This window comes from Clarias gariepinus, chromosome 16, assembly GCF_024256425.1.
Source record: "Clarias gariepinus isolate MV-2021 ecotype Netherlands chromosome 16, CGAR_prim_01v2, whole genome shotgun sequence".
In the NCBI taxonomy this organism is placed as follows: domain Eukaryota; kingdom Metazoa; phylum Chordata; class Actinopteri; order Siluriformes; family Clariidae; genus Clarias; species Clarias gariepinus.
The window spans coordinates 24,849,926-24,872,500 of NC_071115.1; the positions used below are offsets into that span (position 1 = coordinate 24,849,926).

Genomic DNA, 22,575 nt, shown 5'->3' on the forward strand with positions numbered 1-22,575 from the left:
ATGGACCTGATCTGTCTCTCTATCTCTTTCACACACACCCGCACACACGTTTATCTCACTATACTGTTCTGTGTAAGGATCTACATTCAAATCATGTTTTAAGTTTATCCAGAGAAACCAAATATAAAGTGTGCCTCTTCTGTGTTTAATAAAAACTGAATTTATAACGACGACTATTATATTTATTATTATACAGTTGTCCTTGTGGGGACTGCTCTGATATTTCAGTCCTTGGGATTCCCAAAAATGTATAAATAAATTAAAAAAAACACACACATGGCTCAATGGAAACTGATCGATCGATAGATCGATAAATAAAAGATGTGAGATGAAGACATTAAGAAAGAATAAGTGATGAAGAGGGAAATGAAACACTGGGGTCTAATGTGAGATGAATAGGAAATGAAAAATTGAGAATGTGAGCAAGATGGTGTATGAAGTTGGTGCTGAAGTTTTGAGGAAGACACACAACACACCTTAGAACAAACTTGGAAATTTCTAGCATCTAAAAAGACAGAGAGAGAGAGAGGGAGAGAGCTACATTCACACACAATCACACACATCAATAAAGACAGGAGGCAATATGTTATTAGTTAATTCATATATTTCTGCAGTAAAGTTAACATAACGTTTGAGTCACCCTTTAATTTCTCAGTATTGATATTTGTTATATTCAGACACGAGTAAATCTAAGACTGTCTTTGTTTTGCAATAAATATCATAAAATAATAGAGCTTCACTTAATAAATATTTTTTTACAATGACAAAAACAAATGTTTTTAAACAGACATTTTCTTTTTTGTATCTTTTTTTTTAAAAATAGCCAGGATTCCTCTGATGGATCTGATGAACATACATTTTTTTTTTTTACAAAAATACGAGAAAAGGGGAGAGAAAACAAAAAAATAAAAATAACAAACAACATAATGTCAGAATGCCACGGAGTGTGTAAGTGTGTGTATGTGTATATATATTCGAACGTCTGCCCGTCCGGAAGCACTACCAGACGGAGGGGTCGTTTCCATGGAAACGACCCGCAGGAAGGCACGGGAAGCCCTCTGTGTGGGAACAATACCAGGTTGCTACGGCGATCTGGGAACAGCTACAGTATTATGGCCTGGCCGGACAGTCCTTCACAGATTCAGTACGGTTTGTCTCTCGCTTTATGTATAATATTGTATTCTTCTGTCTGTTCCATGTTTCATTTTGTCTCTTTGTCGAGTAGCTGAGCAGACCCGCAGTCAGTTTAAGGCCAACACTGGTTTTGTTAAAAAAAAAAAAAAAAAAACCAAAAAAAAAATTACAACCTGCCATTTGACAGATAAACGAGTGGTTTTGCGGTTTTCGTCCTCCAATCCTCTTAGCAGCAGATCGGTAAGAAAAGGCGGGGCTTATTTAGAGCATAGTCAGGATAGCATTGTCCACCCTCTTCCTTCCGGATTGGTGTTGAGTGTCCTGGGACTCGAAGTCTGTCCTTGGTGCACTGTAGGTTGGCGCTTCTTAGGCATGTGCCGTTTGACACCTTTAATATTGCAATATGACAACATTTTAGCACTAGTGTCTGATATTGATGCAATGCACACTAGAGAATTATGGGACTGGCATGCTGGCAAAAATGAGGACATGGTGGTCCTCGACCCACGGTGGCACCAATGATGTTTCAAAGCATCCAGAATAACAGGATTGAATTTCCTGACGTTGCATAACTAATTACAGACACATGCCTGGCACACATTCAGACCTCAGTGTGTGTGTATGTGTGTGTGTGTGTGTGTGTGTATGTGAGCATGGATTCTGAACTCCCTGCTGTATGGGTGTTAGCACGTGTTCGGCTCTGCGTGTTTTAGCTTGAATGTGGAAGCCGAATGGGGCCAAAAAAAATAATAATAAGCCCTTAATCCTGCGTGTGTTAGTGCCTGTGTTTTCGGCTCCGTGTTTGTTAGTGTCTTATTTGTGTGCCCTGTCCCACTCAGGTTGGCTTGCCCGGTGTGAGCGTGTGTCCCTGCCCATCTCTCCAGCAATAGACGGCGTTTGAGTTCTTGCAGCGACACCCGGGCCGGTGCAGCCGGTCGTGGCACACCTGGCACACTTTTAGGCACCCTTTGCAGGGAGGGTAGCAGAGCAGGCAAGGGAAGATGGGTGCCATGAGGGCCATGCAGAGGAAGCGCGCTGGGCAGCGCGGCCGTGACAGAGAGCACGGCCGATCGGCACACGAGTCGCCTGCATCGTCTCCACCCTCGTTCGAGCAGTGGTAGAAAAGGCCCTTGACAAGGCACATGCACGTGCCATGCTCCAGGACGCTCTCAGCCGAGCACACGCACTGGCCATCGCAGACCATCCGCGAGGGAAGTGGCCGCGGTGAAGTGCACTCAGCACACTTGCACTTTCCACAGCTCTCGCAGATCAGCTGGTGCGAAGACGAGGAGGAAGATGATGAAGACGACGACAGCAACGACTCGCCCTTCGATTTTGCCTGCTTTGACATCAACAGAGTGTCCGAGGGAGGGAACAGAGGCCGCAAAGGTGCCGTCTGCGATTTGGGCTGTGTCCTGACCACGTGGCGAAAAGGAGGAGAGCTTCCCGAGGAACTTGAGAACCCAGCACCGGTGCTGCTGCTTCCGTAATTGTTATTGTTAACATTGACCACGATAACTTCGTGAGTCCTCTCGTGCTTCAGCGTCCGGGGAGGCGGCGACGGGCGCCACGGCGACGGCGCAGACGGCTGCCGCGTCGACGCCGCAGGCAGAGGTGCCGTCGACGTCACGGGGCCTTCAGTGTACTCGTTCTTGGAACGTATGGAACGGATCTGATCCAGAGAGAGAACGGTGCCCACGTGGCCCCCGCGATCCATCTGACCGAATCAACAACTTCTTGTGGAGCGGTGCAGTCCGGGAACATCGGAGAACCTGTCAGAAAGACACAGAGGAAGTGCATTAAGCTCACTGATTCTAAACATAGGGATGGAGGATATGATGGCTAAGTGTCAATATCATGATAAACAACATTACCGTACATAATACTTTCAAAGGTGAGGATTTGGGTTTGTGCTTCCGAATATTGAAGTTATATCACTAAAAAAAAGACGTTTTGTGTAGTTGCCTTTTTCTTATTAATATCAGACTCTACTTGCAATCAACTGGAAGACGAAGTTAGACACATTGAGGGGAGGAGCAGAAAATAGAACAAAATGCTTATCCTGGTGACTGATACGCAAAAATTATTTTTTTAAATGGAATAAAGCATGATTATTCGCAAGTTGCTTCGCTAATCTTAGCATATTACAGTGATCTGCAATTTACCACGATAGTTATATCATCTGGCTGGATTGACCGCTCCTACATGCAGCTTTTTATTGTCCTAAGCTGAGAGGAAGTAATCTTTTACAACCAGGGCTGTAAAAGAAGAGCAAGGGATGGCAAGAGTGACAGGTGAGGGTTGTATTGAGGCTGTATTCATATAGACAAACGTGTGAATTGGTTTTCCAGTCTCATAAAGAGCAGCTGGTCGAGAGAGTGGAGGGAGAGAGAGCAAGATAGAAGGATGTCCTTAAAACCCTCACATTTCCAAATTCACTTCCTCTAGCAAAAGCTGCACTTAAAAAAAGTTTGCCTTAAAACAGCTCCGAAACATCCGATCCGACACACTCAAGCTCTTTGGGGCCGTCGGACTGGGTTGACTATTAACGAGATGTTGGACGCAGCTCAATAACTCTTCCCGTCCCCGATCTGCATGTGTATGGCTGGACGACATTGACATGCAGATCAGCACCAGAGCAGAGAAAAGTTTACGGCCTGCGACGTTGACGCACCGACATTAACTCGGGCTTTTGGATACGGGAGGAAAGAAAAAAGTCAAAACAGCAGTGCAAACAAAAGGTTGTTAGCTGCCTGTGGTGCAATCTGAAATTAATAATCATTCAAATTTCCTCCACATTTCCTTCCTCCCTTAACTGGGTCGGGAACAAACCAAGTCTAATACACAATTTTTTTTGTTTGTTTGTTTTTTGTTTTTAGTCGCCATGTTACTCTGTTACAGAGTTTTGGCACCGTATTTTGTCTGAAAGATAGATGAAATAGCCCCTGGGGGGTTGAACAAACATAAAACTGGGGCCTGGGATGATCCGGAGAGACTGGGGAGGAGGAGGTAAAAACAGATGGAAATGGGGGCACGTCATGAAGCGTAAACAGATAGGAAAAGTTGTAGAAATGTGGGGGGTAAAGAAACGTGGTTCAAAGGGGACAAGGGGGGGGGGGGGTATCAAAAACAAGAATGACGTGAAGGAAAAAATGTGTAAAGAAAACTAAACTTGGATAAACCGATGAAAAAATTAATTGCTAGAAATGAAAATAAAAACAAGAAATGTGTGGTAAATGTGTTGGTAGAGATAGTTTGAAAAGGAATACAAAGAGCAAACAGTAGAAGGTGGGGGGTGAAGAAGGTTGAGGGGGTAAAAAGGTGCAAGGATGATAAAACGGACGGAAATGGGGGGAAGTGGAAGAAGAGGGTAAAAAGAAGGGTGTAAGCAGGGGGTAAAAAAAAGGAGTGGAAGTGGCGGAGGGGGGTCAAAACTTATGAATGAAAGGCAGCCCGCTGGGGGAGGGGAGGGGGTGTTTCGGAGCGGAGTGGCTTTACACTCACACACATACACTCACGCACGCACACACTTCTGATTTGCAAAGGAAATAAGTGCGCTAAATAAACAAGGCTTACATCCCCCCACACACCCGCGAACTGCGCGCGCTTGACGCTTTACGTCGCGCGAGACCCACGCTTTACTACCAAATCTCACACGCACCTAAACAACATCATATTGAGAAGGGAAGGGGAAAAAAAAAGTTGCACGTTGCGCGTGCCCTCTCCATCCAGCTGAAAGCGTGCGCGTAAAGGCTGCGCAGATTTCCAGTATACGCACCTAAACGCGATCCTCCATAACGTTAACTCCATCAGCCGATCTTCCAAAACCGCTCTCAGAACAGCGTTCAAGGCTCATCAAACCCCGGAGTTAAATATCCATCCACGGCGGTGCAGAACTTCTCAGGCTATTCCGTATTTTAGAGAAAAAACAAGGTTAAAATCCAGGCGTGAGGCTGCTGCGCACTCAGTAACGCCGAGCTGAAGGGAAAAGCGCGCCCCGTTTGTGTCCCGACAACGACGAAACCATTCGCGATAAAAACATTAACACAAAATTCCTCCTCACACACCGACAGTGCTGGGTTTAAAACATCTGCAAGTAATATCCGGTATGAAAAACAGTTTTAAGTCCACACTCGTTATTTTTTTGGGGGGGGGCTGAAAATAAGTTGTTGTTTTTCTTGTTGATTTTTTTTCTCAGCGCAGCATTAAAAAAAAGCCGTTGGAAAAGCGAGCCTGTTCCTCTCACTTCGCTCGCGCTCTCTTTTCTCTCTGTCGTCAGAGGCTCGCGGAGATGAATGAGAGCTTTACCGTTGGGGCCCCCACAGAACCAGCAGAGAGATCCGATTGGCCAATCAGAGCGGACACGCCGCATCCGCTCCTCATTCATTGGCCGGATGGGGAGGGGCAGGGCGCGCGCTGTAGACAGAGTGAGCAAAAGGGAGAGAGAGGGACAGAATATGTGGTGCGAAGCGTTTAAGGTGGAACGCCTTACGAGTGTTGAACGACGAGGTTTTTTACTTTTACAAGAATTTATATAAAACTGTACCTATAATATACGGATCAATACTTACATCACTACTATAAAAAACAACAAGACACTTAACAATAACAATAAATAAACAACAACAGAAAGAAGTCCACATTTCCAAAACTGCACGTATAACCTACAGTTCACACGCGACCTTAAAAGCGCCTGCTTTAAGGTGGACCTGATTTTAAAGGCGCAATAAAGCCTGGTCGTTTCCGCTCTGTCTGAATGGAAGACAAGCTGATTGACCCCTATGATTATTATTGTCCTCTCAATGGCTTTGGGTTCATCACCGGTCCAGACACGTTGGGGATCTAGATCTTTGTTGCTGTTGTTTAACAGACAGATACAGTCTATTACAGTTAACTCAATAGCTGTTTTAAAGCAAAAGAAATGTGAAATTATCTGCTCAATTTGCAGGAATTCACTTATTTCAGTATAAAATGTGTTTTCTTTTTTTGACTAGTAACATATAGGAACAGTAATATATATAAAAAATAATGCAACAGAAATCAAAATTGTTTTAAAAAAAAGCATTGCCCAAAACAGCAAATAGACCATTATTTTAACCTGTATAAATGACCTACTCTAAACTAGAAGTTCTATAATATTAGCTTCACAAACTGTAATGAAAACGATATTTCCAATGGCAACAATATGAAAATATTCTAGAGTACATAAATGCAATATACTCTGCAGTAATTATATATATATATATATATATATATATATATATATATATATATATATTGTGACTCCCTACATTAATGTTAAAATAATAATAATTTTAAAAACGAGAATTCTTCTTAATATGCAATGAAAGTATTCTCAAAACACATACTTAGTCTATGACAAGGGCTTAATATAATATTTGCAGAAGATATATGGCTAGGTTGAAAAAAAATGACAGAAAATTAAAAGAAAGAGGCACAAGAAAACAGTGAGACATTCTGTAAATAATCTTTTTAATCAAAATAGAGTTAACGTAGGACAGCAGTTTAAAAAACCGCCGTCACGTGATTTGTACGCACTTTGCGTAAGTTTGCATAAAGCAATTATCAGCAGAACGTCCGGTTTCGTGCCAGCCCTGCAAATCATACTTATTTTTGGAAGAAAAAAAATCACTATATTGTCCCTGTAATAGAATAATGTGTTATTTCGTATCTTTTACGGTCCCATTTTTATGTATTATGTCATGCAGAATAAAAACCTTAGTAGATCTAACGAATCGAACGCATATTTCAGTAAATATTATGGGATGTACTCTTGGGCTTGGAGCTGCATGGGTTAAAACCAGAACTAGAGCGGCCTTAAAAGAAGCGTGTGTGTGTGTGTGTGTGTGTGTGTGTGCGCGCGCGCGCGCGCCTGCGAGAGCGTCCCTCCCCCAGTCCATCTCTGTTTTCTGGGCCGCGCGCGCGGGGAGCTCGGCGGATGCGCCACTTCCGGATCCAGGCAGGAGAGAGAAAACAGGGGGGGGGGGTTCAATACAAAGTCAATTTATTCCCTATTCAGATGGAAATGGAGGCTCCCAAGCGGCAGTTTTAACTTTCCCTTCAGTAACTGTGAAGCATTAAACTCTAAGCTTTGTAAGACTGTAAATGCTTTAACGTTTTTCTAAAAATATACAAAAGAAAATGTAAAAATTGACAACGTTTTTTGTTTTTGCCTCAGCCATATGCTCGCGATTTAACGAGCCTTTAACGGTCATTTTAGCTGAGAGGGTAATGTCCCGGATGTAGCCAGCGTTAAACAAACATAACTGTATTATTATTATTATTATTATTATTATGTAAAAAAGTCAAATGAGCAGGATTAAATCGCTGTAGCCAACCTTTTAAACATGTAAAAGATTATAGATTATTTAAGGCCCCCATTCCAAGAACGTATAAAAATTTGGGTGTCAGTTGTCTGGGTTCGATTCTCGCCTCAGGTCTGTGTGCGTGGAGTTTGCATATTTACATTTACATTTGGGCATTTGGCAGACGCTCTTATCCAGAGCAACTTACAAAAAGTGCTTTAAAGTTTCTGTCATTGGATACATACTTACACTGGATTACCAGGTTACTAACTAAGTGCCATCAGTCAAACACAGTTGGAAAGAGTTTATATATACTCCCAATACTTGTGATTAGTTTAGGTATTGAAGAAACAGATACGCCTTGAATCGTCATTTAAAGATTGTCAAAGATGTTCATTCCACCACTTAGATGCCAGAACAGAAAAGAGTCTGGATGAATGTCTTCCTCCATCCCGGAGAGATGGTGGAACGAGGCAAGCGGTGCTGGAGGATCAGAGGGAACGCGGTGCAGTGTGTGGTGCGATTACATTTACATTTAGTCATTCGGCAGATGCTCTTATCCAGAGCGACTTACAAAAAGTCACATTTTCTCCTGATTTCCATTCTCAAATTGCCTGTAGTGTGTAATAAGCATGTGTACATATGATATGATATACGACCTGCAATGGATTGTTACCCTGTCCAGGGTGTACTATGCCTTATGTCCTTTGTCTCCTGGTAAGGACTCCTGCAAACTGATTTAAATCCAATTGCCTAAACAAATAAAGATCTGTGAAGCAAAGTACAATAATGGAAATGACTACTTGTCATTATACTTACTTGACTTATTGGAATTATTTGATATGATCAGTCCCTCAAAAAAAAAAAAAACAGGTGGTGTATAAATGTGGCCATGACCAGTTAAAAGTTCAGGATTAAAATACTCTATTGCTCCCACACAAATTTATTTTCTTGACATTAAAATAATAGGGCCGATATTTGATTAATTGCCTTGTGTTCATAAAAATGAATCTATACTCTTCTGGTCTAAAGGGCTCTCATGAGAAGAATTCTAAGAGCACAAGAACAATTGTCCCCGTAATCTTTCCAACATGCACAAGACAAGCAAAATCCCAGTGGAAACATCATGAAAAAAAAGAGTTAATTTTTAAAATGGCACCACTAAAAATGTCTGGAAATAAGAAATTTGGCAACCGTGGTACAACCTGATGCTTCTCGCACATGACGCTGTAATCAGAATCATGAAGAGACACATTGAGCGGCAAATGTAAAATAGTCATAATCTTATCAGGCTACGTCCGGATCCAATCCACATCAAATGATGAGGTGTGAACGATGTCTGAGGCTGTTGCTAACTCTCTATTCGCACCTAGCATTCAGACAACAATGAGTGCAGACTAGAATCATAATATCATTTAGATAGATAGATGGATAAACGGAAGGATGGGTTGATGGATTTTATTGTGTGTGTGTGTGGGGGGGGGTGTTGAAAATGTAATATTGTATAAAGTTTAATATTTATATGCATTTAAGTGCAAACCTTATGTTTATAATATGATACTGATTGGATATTAATGAATCTAAGTGCTGCACTGTGCTTTCGCTATAAATGAATAATTATAAAAAGCGACAAATCACTCAACTCCAGGGTGTGCTTTTTAGCGATTTGTTCATTTTCATCCGCAGTATTTTTTAAGAGCTTGCCTAAATGCCTGAATGCCACTCTGGTCGTCTCCTAGGATTAAGGCTGCAATAAATTAATAAAGCTGAAACGCGTTACGGCTGTAAAACTCCCGATTTGTGACGGAGTAAAACTTTTATGGAGCTGTAACTCATTTGAGGCTGGAGAACTTCTCCACTGTGCAAATATTCACACAACAATGGAGGACGGATGAAAGAGATTCTGAGCGTTTATTCCGATGTCCTGATTATGCGGACGTGCAAACAGGACAGAAATGCAGGAGACACAGAGACATGACCACGCTTATGTAGTACTGTTGTATCCGTCTGGCGTTTACACATTGAGTCAGTATTAGAAGAAATTTATCAGCATACTGATATCGTACCTTCGCCCAGGTACAATAAAGGTTCAAGTTATTTGGTATTGACTCAGAGCTTAGTCTCAATGCACGTGCACACACACACACACACACACACACGGAGAAATGTCAGTGGAAGGATTCAGAGCCGTGCTGCCGCTGGTAGTCAGCGTATAACTGAAGAAGCGAGTCCGGCACCCGAGGCTTTATGACTGCCAGGGCAGATTCAAAATGGCTGACGGTAATGTGTTCGGCTTTAATGTCCTCCTGCAGGGCAAAAAGTGCGGCTTCACGACAAACCGCGGTTATCTGAGAAAAAGAAAGACACAGAGAGAATAATATTAGAGCACGATCTAACAGATGAATAGCAAATGGATGGTAACTGATAAAACACAACAAGAAGGCATGCTGGTACAGCAGAATAATCAACTACGGGTGTTGCATTACCACCCTTAAAAATCCCAACAAACCATGCTAAGAATCACCCGCATTACTGGGTCGTCCTGTTGCACTGATGGACAGAGCGTGTGTATGTGTAGGACCTAATGCTGTGCATCAGGAAGCATGCATGACTGACTGTATGAATGAAATCCCCAGCATCACAACAGTTTGAAGAAATGAAGCAACAGCAATCAGCAAAATGGCACAATGCCCTGACCACAAATTAGCACACGGTAAACGTGCAGGCACACACACTCGCGCTCTCTCTCTCTCACTCACTCACCCTCCTCCCTGCAAAATAATTTCTAGTAATTACAGATGACTATTTTTAAACCCACAACGCCAAAGCAGCCCTTCAGGTGAGCGCTGTGTGGGAACGTGCCCTCAGGACCCACCGCCTTCACACGGACGATCCAGAAACAACCGGATCCGACTTCACACCTCGATGCCTGAAGCATGCACTTTAAATCTGATCGGATCCTTATTTTTATTTTTTTTTAGTTTTCAGAAACCCGAGTACACCGTTCTGTAGGATGTACCTACCGCATCATGCACCCTTTAAAAGGAGACCCACATGGACATGTGCAGAACATGTGAAACTCTGCACAAACCATAACCAGAACCAGGAGCTGTTAGGCAGCAATGCTACCACTATGTTGCACCATGATGGTGCCTCATATACACTCGTATTCTACCTACGTGCAGTGCTTGACGTAATATCTGACTGCGTCAACTTCACCTCCGTTTTCTGGGAGTTCTTGAGTTCTTGTCCGAATGCCTGAATTTTTCCCGAAGCCTGCAGTTACTGAACGTCCTGAATGTCAACCTGAAGCAATCAGTGTTCCACAAGCCAGAACTCACCTCATACCTAAATCCTGCAGCGTGCATTTTTATTTAATTTCTGAAATCCATAGCCCACACAACGTCACGTGCATGTGCAGGTTTGATCTCTCCTTGACTTGTTTTCTCTTGTTTTACTCACTCACTTTTTTTTCTTTCTGTCAGAAAAGAGACAGATCGCTTCCTGTGAAACAGCGAGACCCTTGAGATTATGCAAGAGAGCGAAGGAGAGGGAGCGAGGGAAAGAGTAAGAGAGGAATGGGCTAGCAAGGCTGCCTGGAGTTCATCAGTGTGTTTTCTCTTTTTCCCTTGCTCCACTCGTTTTCGGATATGACTCATGCCCGAAGCGTGGTGTGTGTGTGTGTGTGTGTGTGTGTGTGTGTGTGTGAGTGGAGTTCCCTGAGGTCAAAGCCAACACGGCAGGCCTGATTGCATAATCACAGGAGAATTATAAAATGAGAGAGAGAGAGAGAGAGAGAGAGAGAGAATGTGTTTGTGTCGGATGGAATGGAATGCAGCCTTCACGTTCAAGGCCATTCAACAGGGTGTTGGTACAAGTGCAACAGCTCAAACTGGGCTATACATGTGGCGTTATGTGATGTCTAGGCATGGATGTCTATGGTGGAGAGTGGAGACATCACGCGCTCTTCCCGCTTGATGATGAGTGCATGCTGAGCAGAGGTTTGAGACAAATGCTTGCACCTTTTCTTTTTTTTTTTATGCGCACACTCTGGCTTGGATCGCACACGACTAATTTGTGCTCGTAACGTTTTGAGACTATTGCACACGCATGTAACAGGCAAGGTTTCAGACTAAGCCTGCTTTTGCAGCCTTTTCTCGATTGATTCATAACTAAAATTCATCCACTAAAAGACCATTCACATAACTCTCAGTGGTACTCCAGTATACGAGTGTACTTACTTGTGTATCAAGTAGCAATGATCTAGTTGCCTTTCTTATTTGATTCAAGCTGTGCGTGAGTATGAGTAATATTAACAGCTGTATATTTACTGGGTCTTGTATGGTGCACAACTGACATAAACAAATATTTTTTTTTGTCAGACATTTGCTTCTTGAACTTGATAACGTTTTGTTCTTAAATGCATGTCACACCAACATGACAATGCGGTGTAGGACATAATGCAACTTCAGTCGTGTATAAACTTGAACAAAACTCAGTGCAACCAAATGCTGCCTTGACACAGGAAGGCCATCTTGGATGATGGACATCCGGAACCCAAGTTTCAGAATCATTATGCCTCCTTATAGAGACTAAGAGCTATTTTTACCAATTGCTTGTTTGACCGATGGAAAATGACCCAGCCAGAGCTGCAGATAGCAAAAAAATAAGAGAGACAGAGAGAGAGTGACCTCTATAGTGATAAAGGTAAGATAAAAAGCAGAGAGAAGGAGAGAGTTGAGGTTGAACATGTTATTATTAAGCCATAAAGATTCCCCCAGGGCCATGACCATGTGAACATCTAAATCCTGTAGTGTGTACTTGATATAAGTATGTTTTTCACTTACTACTTCCTCTCCTGCTTCTCTCCCTCCATCTTCCATTCTCATTTTGTCCATCAATCCATTATTCAACCAGCACCATCGTTAATGCTCTTACACCCGAACTTACCCTATCACATTTCTCTACCAGCTCCATTATGCATTGTTTTCATTCCTGCATCACTCCCTTGTCCTTCAATCTCTCTCCTTTTCTTCCTGTTACTCCCTTTCCCCCTCCCTTGTTGTCTTTCACTCCCTTTCTTTATACTCTGTTTTTGTCACCTTCACTCGGTCAAGCTTTCCCTTTTTTATCACTCACTCAATCTCTATCCCCACTTGGCTGACCTTCTCCATCAGACTCTTTCCAATCCCTTCTCTGTCTTTTTCATAATTTTCAATAAACATTTATTAAAATTAAATACCCTTACCGCATCAGTATCTTACTTCCAACAGGTTTGGCAAAACTACATATCACGAAGTGAATATAACACACTCTTCTCTAACGCAATTTATTCTCCATATGCGGTCAAACAGTGTGAATGGACAGGAATTGTGTGTGTGTGTGTTCTAAGAACTGTCCGGAGACTAATCTAAGGCTGAGTGAATATTTCTCTGGGTTTGTTTACAGCTGATCAGAGCAACTATAAACAATCTATTAACTAAAAATGCTAACTCTGCACCCGACCAATCACAGCGCAGAATTAAACACCACTCCAATACCACAGGTGTTCTACAGATGTGGGTTTTTGTTGTTTCCTTCCTCTCTCTCTCTCTCTCTAAAAAAAAAAAAACAAAGCAAAAAAAAAAAAAAAAACAGTTCAGAAAATTTAACAACTGAAGCTTGTAGTGTGCAAAAATGCCGATAGCAACCACTGAAGAAAAGAAAAACTGAATTAAGCACTTTTTTTTTTTTACAGCTAAACCCTGGAGTAATATTATATATATATATATATATATATATATATATATATTTATTTATTTATTTATTACATCTACTCTATAAAAAAATCACTTATCAGCAACTATTTTATAACTAAAACCTGTAGTATATGCTAATTTTCTATCTACAACCTGTTACATAATGGTATATTTACAACTTATACTATACACTGGTTTTATACATAAATCTTGCAGAATACATTGATTTTGTTGACAAATTTGCCAATATGCCTAAAACCTGCTAATTTTATACATGAAACCTGTAGCGTACAACAATTTTATAACTTAAACCTGTTACGTATGTTAAATTTATACTTAAAACCTGTAGTAAACACTATTCAGTGCTTTTATACCAAAAAACTGTATGCACTGATTTTAAATCGAAAAATTGTAGCACATTATCTTATAACTAAAACACCAATTTTATCCATGTAACATGTAACATGTAACATACACCGATTTTAACAGCTAAAACTAACATATTTTATCAGCTATAACTAATATATTAGGTGACATTTGGTGACTAGAAAGGTGCCTATATAAATAAAATGCATTATTATTATTATTATTATTATTATTATTATACACTGATTTTATATTGAAAAACTGCATGTGACAATTGCGAACCTAAAACTTTAGTATAGACCAACTGTATACTTAAAATGAATAATATACTATACCCAAAAGCTGTATATGATTTAGTATATGATTTTCTAAAACTGATTTTATACCTAAAACCTAAGGGATTTGCAGATTTTACATCCAAAACCTACAGTATACATTGATTTTATTCCTAACACATACAGTAAACACCAATTTTATACCTAAATCTTGCAGGTTACATTAACTTAAATTTTTGAAACAGGTAGTATTCATGATTTTATACCCAAAACAGGTAATATACAACAATTTTATACCTAAAACGTGTAATATTTACATATATTATACCTAAAATTTGTTGTATAAACTGATTATACACCTTAAACTGGTAGTATACAACTCTTTTACACCTAAAAACTGATTTTATACATAAAACCGATGATAAGATCAACTGTATATTTTATGCTTAAAGGCACCTAAGCTATATATTGTGCATTTTTGGAAACTTTGTAATGCAGACTTATGTTATACATAAATCTTGTCCTTCTTTATAAAAAAAAAAGTACTTACAGAGGTACCTCGGCATATAAAACGTCGGCTTAAGAATTTTCACCTAATGAGAAATATTTTTGGCATATGAGCGAACAAAGTATACCAAGTTGTGGACAATAAAGAGAGCCATTTAAAACTCGTTTGCGTTAGTGGAAAGCCAAGCTAAGCAAGTTTACATATTATATAATTTTTTTTTTTTCTTGTTGTTGAATTTTGTGCAAGAAGCAAGGCCAGTAGCATGAAGAAAAGGGAGCCACTTTCAGTTTTGTTTTTAAAGCAGCCGGTGCCAAGAAGAATAAATTAAATTTAGGTGATGTTTAATGTTCATTTATTTAATATTTTACATAATTTACTTGTCTTTTCTAAATGTTTTGATTGTAGTAATATGCAAAAAATATGATTGTAGTGTTGGAAATTGGTAATATTTTGGAGGGTTTTCTGCATTTTCCGCCTATACATTATTTCCTATAGAAAAATGTGTTTTGCAATGTGAAATTTCGCAATATGAAATTTCGCCTCTGGAACGGATTAAATTCGTATGCTGAGGTGCCATTTGTTCATAATTCCACAGCATGCAGTATGCATGTCTTGTAAAGATATGTAGTAAACATTTATTATAAAACAAAATCCTAAAGTATCACAGGTGCTGTACACATTTTGGGAGATTTTTTTCCCACTTTAGTCTTGTGTGTGTATAAGTGTGTGTGTGCGTGTTTATGTGGTGTGTAAACAGCGAGACTGTATAATTGCTTGTATGAGGCACCCATCAATCAGCAGATTAAGTCATATGTCAGAATGAATACAAAAGCAATCAAAGCTAGAGGAACTGTGCATGTACGTGTATGTGTGTGTGTGTGAGTAAGAGAGAGAGAGAGATCTGAATAACAGTACCTTGAGTTCATGTCGTTTCCATGCAACCAGTGTGTACATAAACACCCGTGCAAATAAACATGTCTCCTGCATTTCAGTTAGCTTCACGTGTTTATACGGACTTAACGGTGCACGCACACACAAGCTCACGCATGCGCATACACACAGTATAGTATAGGGCTACATAACTTTAAATCAAAAAAAGAGAAAAGGCAGAGAAAAAGTTCCTTGGGCATCCTGCACACATACACTTGATTATGTATTCTTTGTGTGCATGTGTGTGTATTTCCCATGTGCAGTAGGAAAAAAAAACTTGTCTTAAAAATGGCCTGGGAAAAAGCATTCTGTTTGTGAATGTGAAGGAATTACACCTATACACATGCACACACACAATCTACCCTCACCGAGGGCCCCCTGCACTCCTGCTGAATTATAGCTACTTCAATTTCCATCTGTCTTACTCACCCCCAACATACATAACACACACACACACACACACAAGGTTTTTATTTATGCAACTAAACATACTGACTTTGTATCACATAAGTACAATCTAATAGGTAACTATATCACAAATACGTGCATTAGCAGATTCACCACACTGCAGCATGAGGCCACAGAGCCGCCATGTCATTTTTCTGTCTGTTTCTTCTCCATGCATTGCTATCTAACAGTGATGTAGCGTTTTTGTCCCCTAAACCATGCAGCTACAATCAAAATGTCCTGACCTTCGCTGTTCCCGTGCGATAACTGTGTAAAAATGACGAGTCACTGTCACACAGTTAGCTTGTGCATGTTAACCCAGGATTAGCAATGTTAGCTAGTTAACGTGCGCTCATTAGCTATTAGCTAATTACATGGCTACGTTGGCTTGTAATTTACAGTTTTGCTCCAAGTTAGTACAAAAACAAAAATTTTAAGCTAAATTAGCTAGCCTCTTTGAACTGCAAACATTAGCTACATATCTATAAAAAGGAAGGTATATTCTTGGATTTTGTTCTTTTTTTTTTTTACTTCTGCTTTTTTATATTCGCTTTTTTTACATCTTCTATTTTTCCTTCATTTAAAATGCATTCCTTTTTATTCTGTGCCTAACATTTTTCCCCTTAATTTTCTTCCTATCTTATATTATTTATGTATTTTATTTATTTTTGGTTTCTTTAATTTTTTTTATGTGTTTCAATATTTCTTTCTTTTAGCATTTTGTTTCCTTCTTTTCCATCTTATTTCCATTCTTTAATTTATACTTTAAAATTTTTCTTCCAATGTTTCTCCCCCTTTTTTCCCTCTACAATGCATTTGCTTAATGTATTTCTTCCTTTATTCATATTTTCTATTATATATATATATATATATATATATATATATGTATATATCTTCCCATCTGACATTTTTTTTTGTTTTAGCCTTTTGTTTTTTCTTTCGTTCTTTATATTTTACATTTTCTCTTTTCTTTACTTTCTTTCTTTCCTTTAATCTCCTTCTCTTTAATTTCCTTTTCCTCTTTTCTTTAAATTTCTTTTCCATTCTTTGTTTTCTTTCTTTCCTTCTGTTTCCTTTCATTTAATTTTCTTTTCTGCTCGTTCTTTTCTTTTTCTTTCTTTCTTTCCTTTTCTTTAATTTACTTTCCTTCCCTTTTATTTAATTTCCTTTCTGTTCCTTCTTTCCATCTTTCTTTTCCTTTCCCCTCTTATTCAATCTTATCCTTCTTTCCACCCTTACACACTATATTTTTTCCTCTCTTTTAATAAAGTTCCTTTAATAAAGTTTCCGACGCTGATGCTCCTATTATAATATCCAAATGATCACTTTGCTCAAACACACTGAGGTGTTTCCTGCTTGGGGCTTATCAGCCCCTTCATTGCATTTAATTATTGCACATCCGACCACAGTGATTAAAAAAACACCCCCGCACACAGACACACGCGAACACACGGGGACGGGGACACGGACATGCACACACAGGGACACGGACACACACACACACGGGGACACGGACACACACACACACACGGGGACACGGACACACACACACACGGGGACACGGACACGGTGACACACACACAGGGACACACTCTTGCTTTCTGTGTGTCTCTCCCTAATGATCGATACTGCAGATGATAAGTTACAGAAAGAGTAATCCCGGCTGTCACTCACAGCCCTGCAGCCTCTTTACACTACTAACTTCCCCCAGGATGGTTTGAGATGAAGAGAATAGATTAAATATATGTGAAAGGTTTAATAGATATGTTTTCCACTTTTAAACTTCCATTCTGTTTTTCTTACTTCTTCCCTTTTCCATTCTCATCATTTTCCTTTCTATTTCATTTTTTCCCTTGTGTTTTTTATATTTTCATGCAATTTAATTTCTTTCAACATTTTCCAATCTTCTTGTCATATAAAGTATATTATAAATTTTTAATCCATTTACATTATTTTACTCACAATTTCCACTCATTTTGTTCTATGTGGTCCAGTTTTCCCAAGAATATTTTATTTTATATATATATATATACACAACTATAATATGTTCTTTTTTGTTTCTTTATATATATATATATATATAAAGAAACAAAAAAGAACATATTATAATTGTATATATATAAAACTAAAATATGTTTACTTATTCATTTTTTTTCTTTTATGTTTCTTTCTTTCGTTCTTTTTCTATTTTTATTCACTATTCCATGTATTTTCTATTAATTTTTATTAATGATCTCCCCCATTTTATTCTCTGTTACATTTTCCCTAATATTTTCCCACAATCTTTCTCTTTTGTCACCTTTTTATTTCCATCTTTGCCATCTGATATGATCTATTTTTGCCACATCCATTCTTTCATTTTAGTTTATTTTCTAACCTTTAATTTTCTTATAATGTTTCCCCCCCCCTCTTTCTGATTTCTTTCTTTCCATTATAATATTTTAACCATTCTTGTTTTTAATTTAACATTTGCTTCTATTCTTTTTATTGTTTTTCCAATCATTACTGTATTTTCTTTTCAAATCACTGTCTTTTCACTTTCCTTCCTTTCTCTTTCAATTTTTATCACTTCCTTCTTTGCCATCCTAAATTATTTCTTTTATCCACATCCGTTCTTTTATTTATACTGTTTATTTATTTTCAAACTCCTTCTATCCTTTTCAATTTTCCTTCCTATGTTTCTCTTTTTACTTTCCTCTTCAAATGTTTTTCTTTCTTTCTTTCTCGCTGTGTGTATTATTATAAAGCTAATTAACATGTTCCTATGCGCTTCCTCTGTTAAATTGTGTAAATAAAGGCAGGCAAGACTTGGGACGCCTCTTTAATGGGTCCTCAAGTGCCAAAGGGGCATTCCATCAACTTTCCCCCGTAACTAACACACACGCACACAGTCAGGTTTCAAATTTCATCAGGAAAAATTCAATTTGTGCATTGTGTGTGTATACATGTGTGCATACAAGTTTGACGTTGTCCTTGTTTCATAAAACCATTTACTCATGAATTGTTTACACATGGCAGAAAAAAATCAGTTTTATAATAACATATAATAGTTAAACCTATAATTCTGCATTAATGTTTTTAACTGACATTATTTAACTGATTAGTTAACATGAACAAACCCTGACTTACTGATCAGTAAGGTTACCTTTACTAATGCTGTTAACTTTAACATTAATTGAATATTAACGATGATACAGCAATCAACACTTGCCGTAAATTTTCCACAGTGACATTTTTCAACAGTGATAAATATGAACAAGAAGTTAATGAACGAGTTTGAGGTCATTATAAGTTGTGAAACTCACAACATACAAAACTGAAGAAGGGAAGACAAACAGAAAGGCCAGTTTAAATACTTACACGAGGAAACAAAAGTTTATTAAGTTAAAGTTCATGTGATATTTTTATTTTTGATATCTTATGAACTTATTATTAGTCAATGCAGGTTCATTTTAATAACATCTAAACGCACTTTTATTAATATGTGTTAACTTGCATTGATAACATCACTTATAGTTCATTATTGCTGAAAGTCATAGATTTTTCTCTTTATAAATTGTTACTAGAGAAATAAGAGATGTGCTTTCAGAGCTGCTGAAACGAAACAACTTTTGACCATTCACATTAGAGAATTAAACAGCATTCTGGTATCTCGCTCTCTTCTATTGGTTGCTTTGTAATTCTAAAAACTGATCACAACTTTGTAAGCCCTCAAGCTCTATTTTCTTAATAAGCCGAGGCTCTGGGAGGTCAAAGATCGGGACGTTTAGCGAGTTTGGAGAGGTTTGGCTGCTTTGTAGTGTCTTTCACTCGTCACTTTTCATCTTGCTTTATCTTACACCTAATGTCCTAAAACATGCTTGTGGTTTGTTGCTCAAATCAGGGTGTGATCTGTAGTGTGAAAAAAAAAAAAACTGCTAGCTTTAAGTGTATTTGTGTGATGACACAGTTGAGTCTCCTTTCTAGTGCTGGTTTTCCCTTTTACAGTTTAAATCTTTGTGAACATCTCACTTTCAAAGGCCATGTTAAAAATATATACATAAACAACAACTAAGATCGTTACACTAAGAAGTTAAATATTTATTGTCTCAGTTAACACTAAAAACAATAAAGTACCAAAGTAAGTTTATGAATTTATTAATTGCTGTTTATTTAGATTAAAATACATTTTTTATTTCATTCATTTAAAGTGTAGCAAACAAGTAGTAGTGCAAATACTTTATTAGGTATGAGTGTATTACTGTGGTAATGGTTAAGTTTCTATTCTAGTGCTCTTCTTGTTTAAATTGCTGTAAAGTTTAAATTGGTACTAGGATATCACTTATAAAGTCCAGGATCTAAAAATAAAAAGAAATGAATAAAGAAATAAATTATTCACTTCATTACTAAAATCTATGAAATTCAGCATTAATAAATTATAAGTGATGTTAACAATTTACTGCAAGTTAGCACTGACATTCATAGACGTTTGTATTCCGTTACATGTCGAAATTGTGACACTTTTTCGTTTTAATTTATTTGACGCCACACTGACTATTTTTTTTAAATAGATTTTACTGGATATATGTTTATGATATACATTTGAGGTGGTACATTTGAGGTGGTAATCCAGTGTAGTATTTGAAGTTAGTTTGTTTTGAATTGTAACAAAATATAAAAGAAAAGAAAATCAAACCAGGATGTTTATAAATTAGTCATACTAACAAAATCGCAAAGCAAATCGAATCAGCACCCATGTATCATTGATAATACTGTATCAGGTGATCCCTGGTGATTTCCATCCCTATTAACTATAAACAAATAAAGGTGTGACATTATGTAATAATTACAATAACAAAAGGGAGGTGCAGTATTATAAAATGTTTGATAACGCTTTTTTTGTTGCTGTTTATCTACATAGATTTTCAATCATGCATGTTTTTGTCTATCTCTCTATAGTATATATCTCTCCAGTTATCTATCTCTTTATCAGTCCATCCGTCCATCCGTTCATACGTCCCCCATCCACCATGCCCCCACCCCAAAATCTGTCTGATGGTGTGAGCTCCTGTTACACCATGTTCAGACTTGATCATAAAGCAGAAACAGAGACGCATCTCTGATTCTCACCTTAATGCTCTCTGTCTTCCAGCAAAGCGAGTTGTAGCTAGGATATGAAGTGGTCAGAGAAAGACAAGAGAGAGCAAAAAAAAAGAGAGAGAGAGAGAAAAAGAGAGAGAGAGCAAGAGAGGAAAGAGAAGAAGGCAGCCTAAGGAAAGCAGCTGTCATTGGAAGCTAAAGCTTGTCACGAGAAAAGCGGCTTTAACACACTCGTGCCTGAAGGCTACCGAACCTTCCGGAGCATGATGAGCGTCAGGAATGCAATTAAACTGTGTGTGTGTGAGTTCAAACCATCAGCTATTCTTCTTTTTAGTTTAAAAGCAATTAAAATATATAGGATTAGCTGCACATTTTCTATATACAGTTTAGATGGACAGACGTTTACATACACTCATCTTGAACATGAATGTCAAGGCAACATTGGGCTTTCAGTTATTTCTTTGAACTGGTCTTTTTCTAAAGAAGAATGTCTGTAGAGCATCAAAAATTTGGAGAAAGAAGAATGAATAATTAAATTTCTGGATTTAACTGCGGTTCTGATTTCAACAGGACTGCAGATTTGCACAAATCAGGAACGTCTCTTTATGCCAATTCTAAACAACAGCAGACCCCAAGGTCAATTCGAACAACTGTATGTACGCACGTTATTGGGAGGTGAAGCCACTGTGCTAAGATTTAGAAGAAAACCCAAACTGTCACTTTCAGTCGAGAGTAAATTTGTTTGTGTTACTGTCTATAGTCAAAAGAGTTTTACATCTCCATGGGCTGAAAGGCTGCCAACCAAGAAAGGAGCCCCTGCTCCAAAATCCACACCTTCAATCTTGACTAAAGTTTGTAGCTAACCACTGACCAAAGCGAAAGATTTCTGGAAAAAAAACAAAAAAAACAGAGGAATGTTTGGAGGAGGTGAACTGTCTAAGTGATGACTAAAGACCTATCTGTTTCTTAGATATTTGGGTTAATTTACCTCCCAATCCCACCCCACCCCACCCCGCCCCCAAAAAACCAAATACCTAAATGTAAATGTAACCCCAGAACACTGTACCCCATCAGTTAAGCACGATGGTGGTGGTGGCATCGTGGTTTGTGGCTGTGTTACTGCCATGAATGCGGAGAACTAGCACACAATGTTTCAGCATGAGCTCAAATAATCTGCTAGACAATTTAAATATGGGAAAGATTTAGTGTTCCAACAGGACAATGACTCCAGAGGCACATCAAAGCAGGTTGTGGAAAAATTCCTAGTACAGAATCAACAGCATCACGTTCCAACATCTTGAAACCGAAGTGGTCACATGACAAAACAAACATCTGTGTTTCGCCAAAACAAGAAGTTTAAAAACTTTTTGAGTCTATATTACTTATACACACACATACACACTTTTAAATGTATTAAAAGGTTTACACTACACACAACTAGTTTTTAATAAAGTCGTAAAGCATTCATTTCACATATTCAACTTACGCAAAAACGTTTAAGGACAAACTGTGTAAGTAAATTAATTGATGTCAAGTTAAACACTGAATTTGCTCCAAAAATGGAAGCTGCTGAGTCACAGCCCACACACACACACACACACACACACACAATTGTAAATCGCGTAAACACACATTCAGACAATGGTGTGTTTGTACACGAGAATCACGAGGAGCAACAGCACAGAACAGCATCTCTCTCTCTCTCTTTCTCTCTCTCCCTTATACAGTATACATACTATACTATCTATCTATTGGTATAACATCTGTGTCTG

The 22,575-nt window shown here is 38.5% G+C and overlaps 2 protein-coding genes across 2 annotated transcripts in view; both read right to left on the reverse strand.

Annotated features, from left to right (window-relative positions):
• Nucleotides 1-586: 586 nt before the first annotated feature.
• spry1 (sprouty homolog 1, antagonist of FGF signaling (Drosophila)) lies at nt 587-5,641 on the reverse strand. The gene is made up of 2 exons (XM_053515412.1): nt 4,913-5,641; nt 587-2,906 (listed from the first exon to the last, which is right to left on the reverse strand). The coding sequence occupies exon 2, from the start codon at nt 2,849-2,851 to the stop codon at nt 1,970-1,972; it is 882 nt and encodes a 293-aa protein (XP_053371387.1). The 5' UTR covers nt 2,852-2,906; nt 4,913-5,641; the 3' UTR covers nt 587-1,969.
• Nucleotides 5,642-9,045: 3,404 nt separating this feature from the next.
• spata5 (spermatogenesis associated 5) overlaps nt 9,046-22,575 on the reverse strand; it is a 91,779-nt gene continuing 78,249 nt past the window's right edge. Inside the window, exon 16 of the mRNA XM_053514206.1 lies at nt 9,046-9,808. Coding sequence (XP_053370181.1) covers nt 9,629-9,808 — 180 coding nt within the window. The 3' untranslated portion in view covers nt 9,046-9,628. The remainder of the gene's footprint in view (nt 9,809-22,575) is intronic.

Bases quoted from the DNA above. Each gene is read 5' to 3' on its own strand.
- spry1 (XM_053515412.1), bottom strand. From the start codon at position 2,851: ATGGATCGCGGGGGCCACGTGGGCACCGTTCTCTCTCTGGATCAGATC.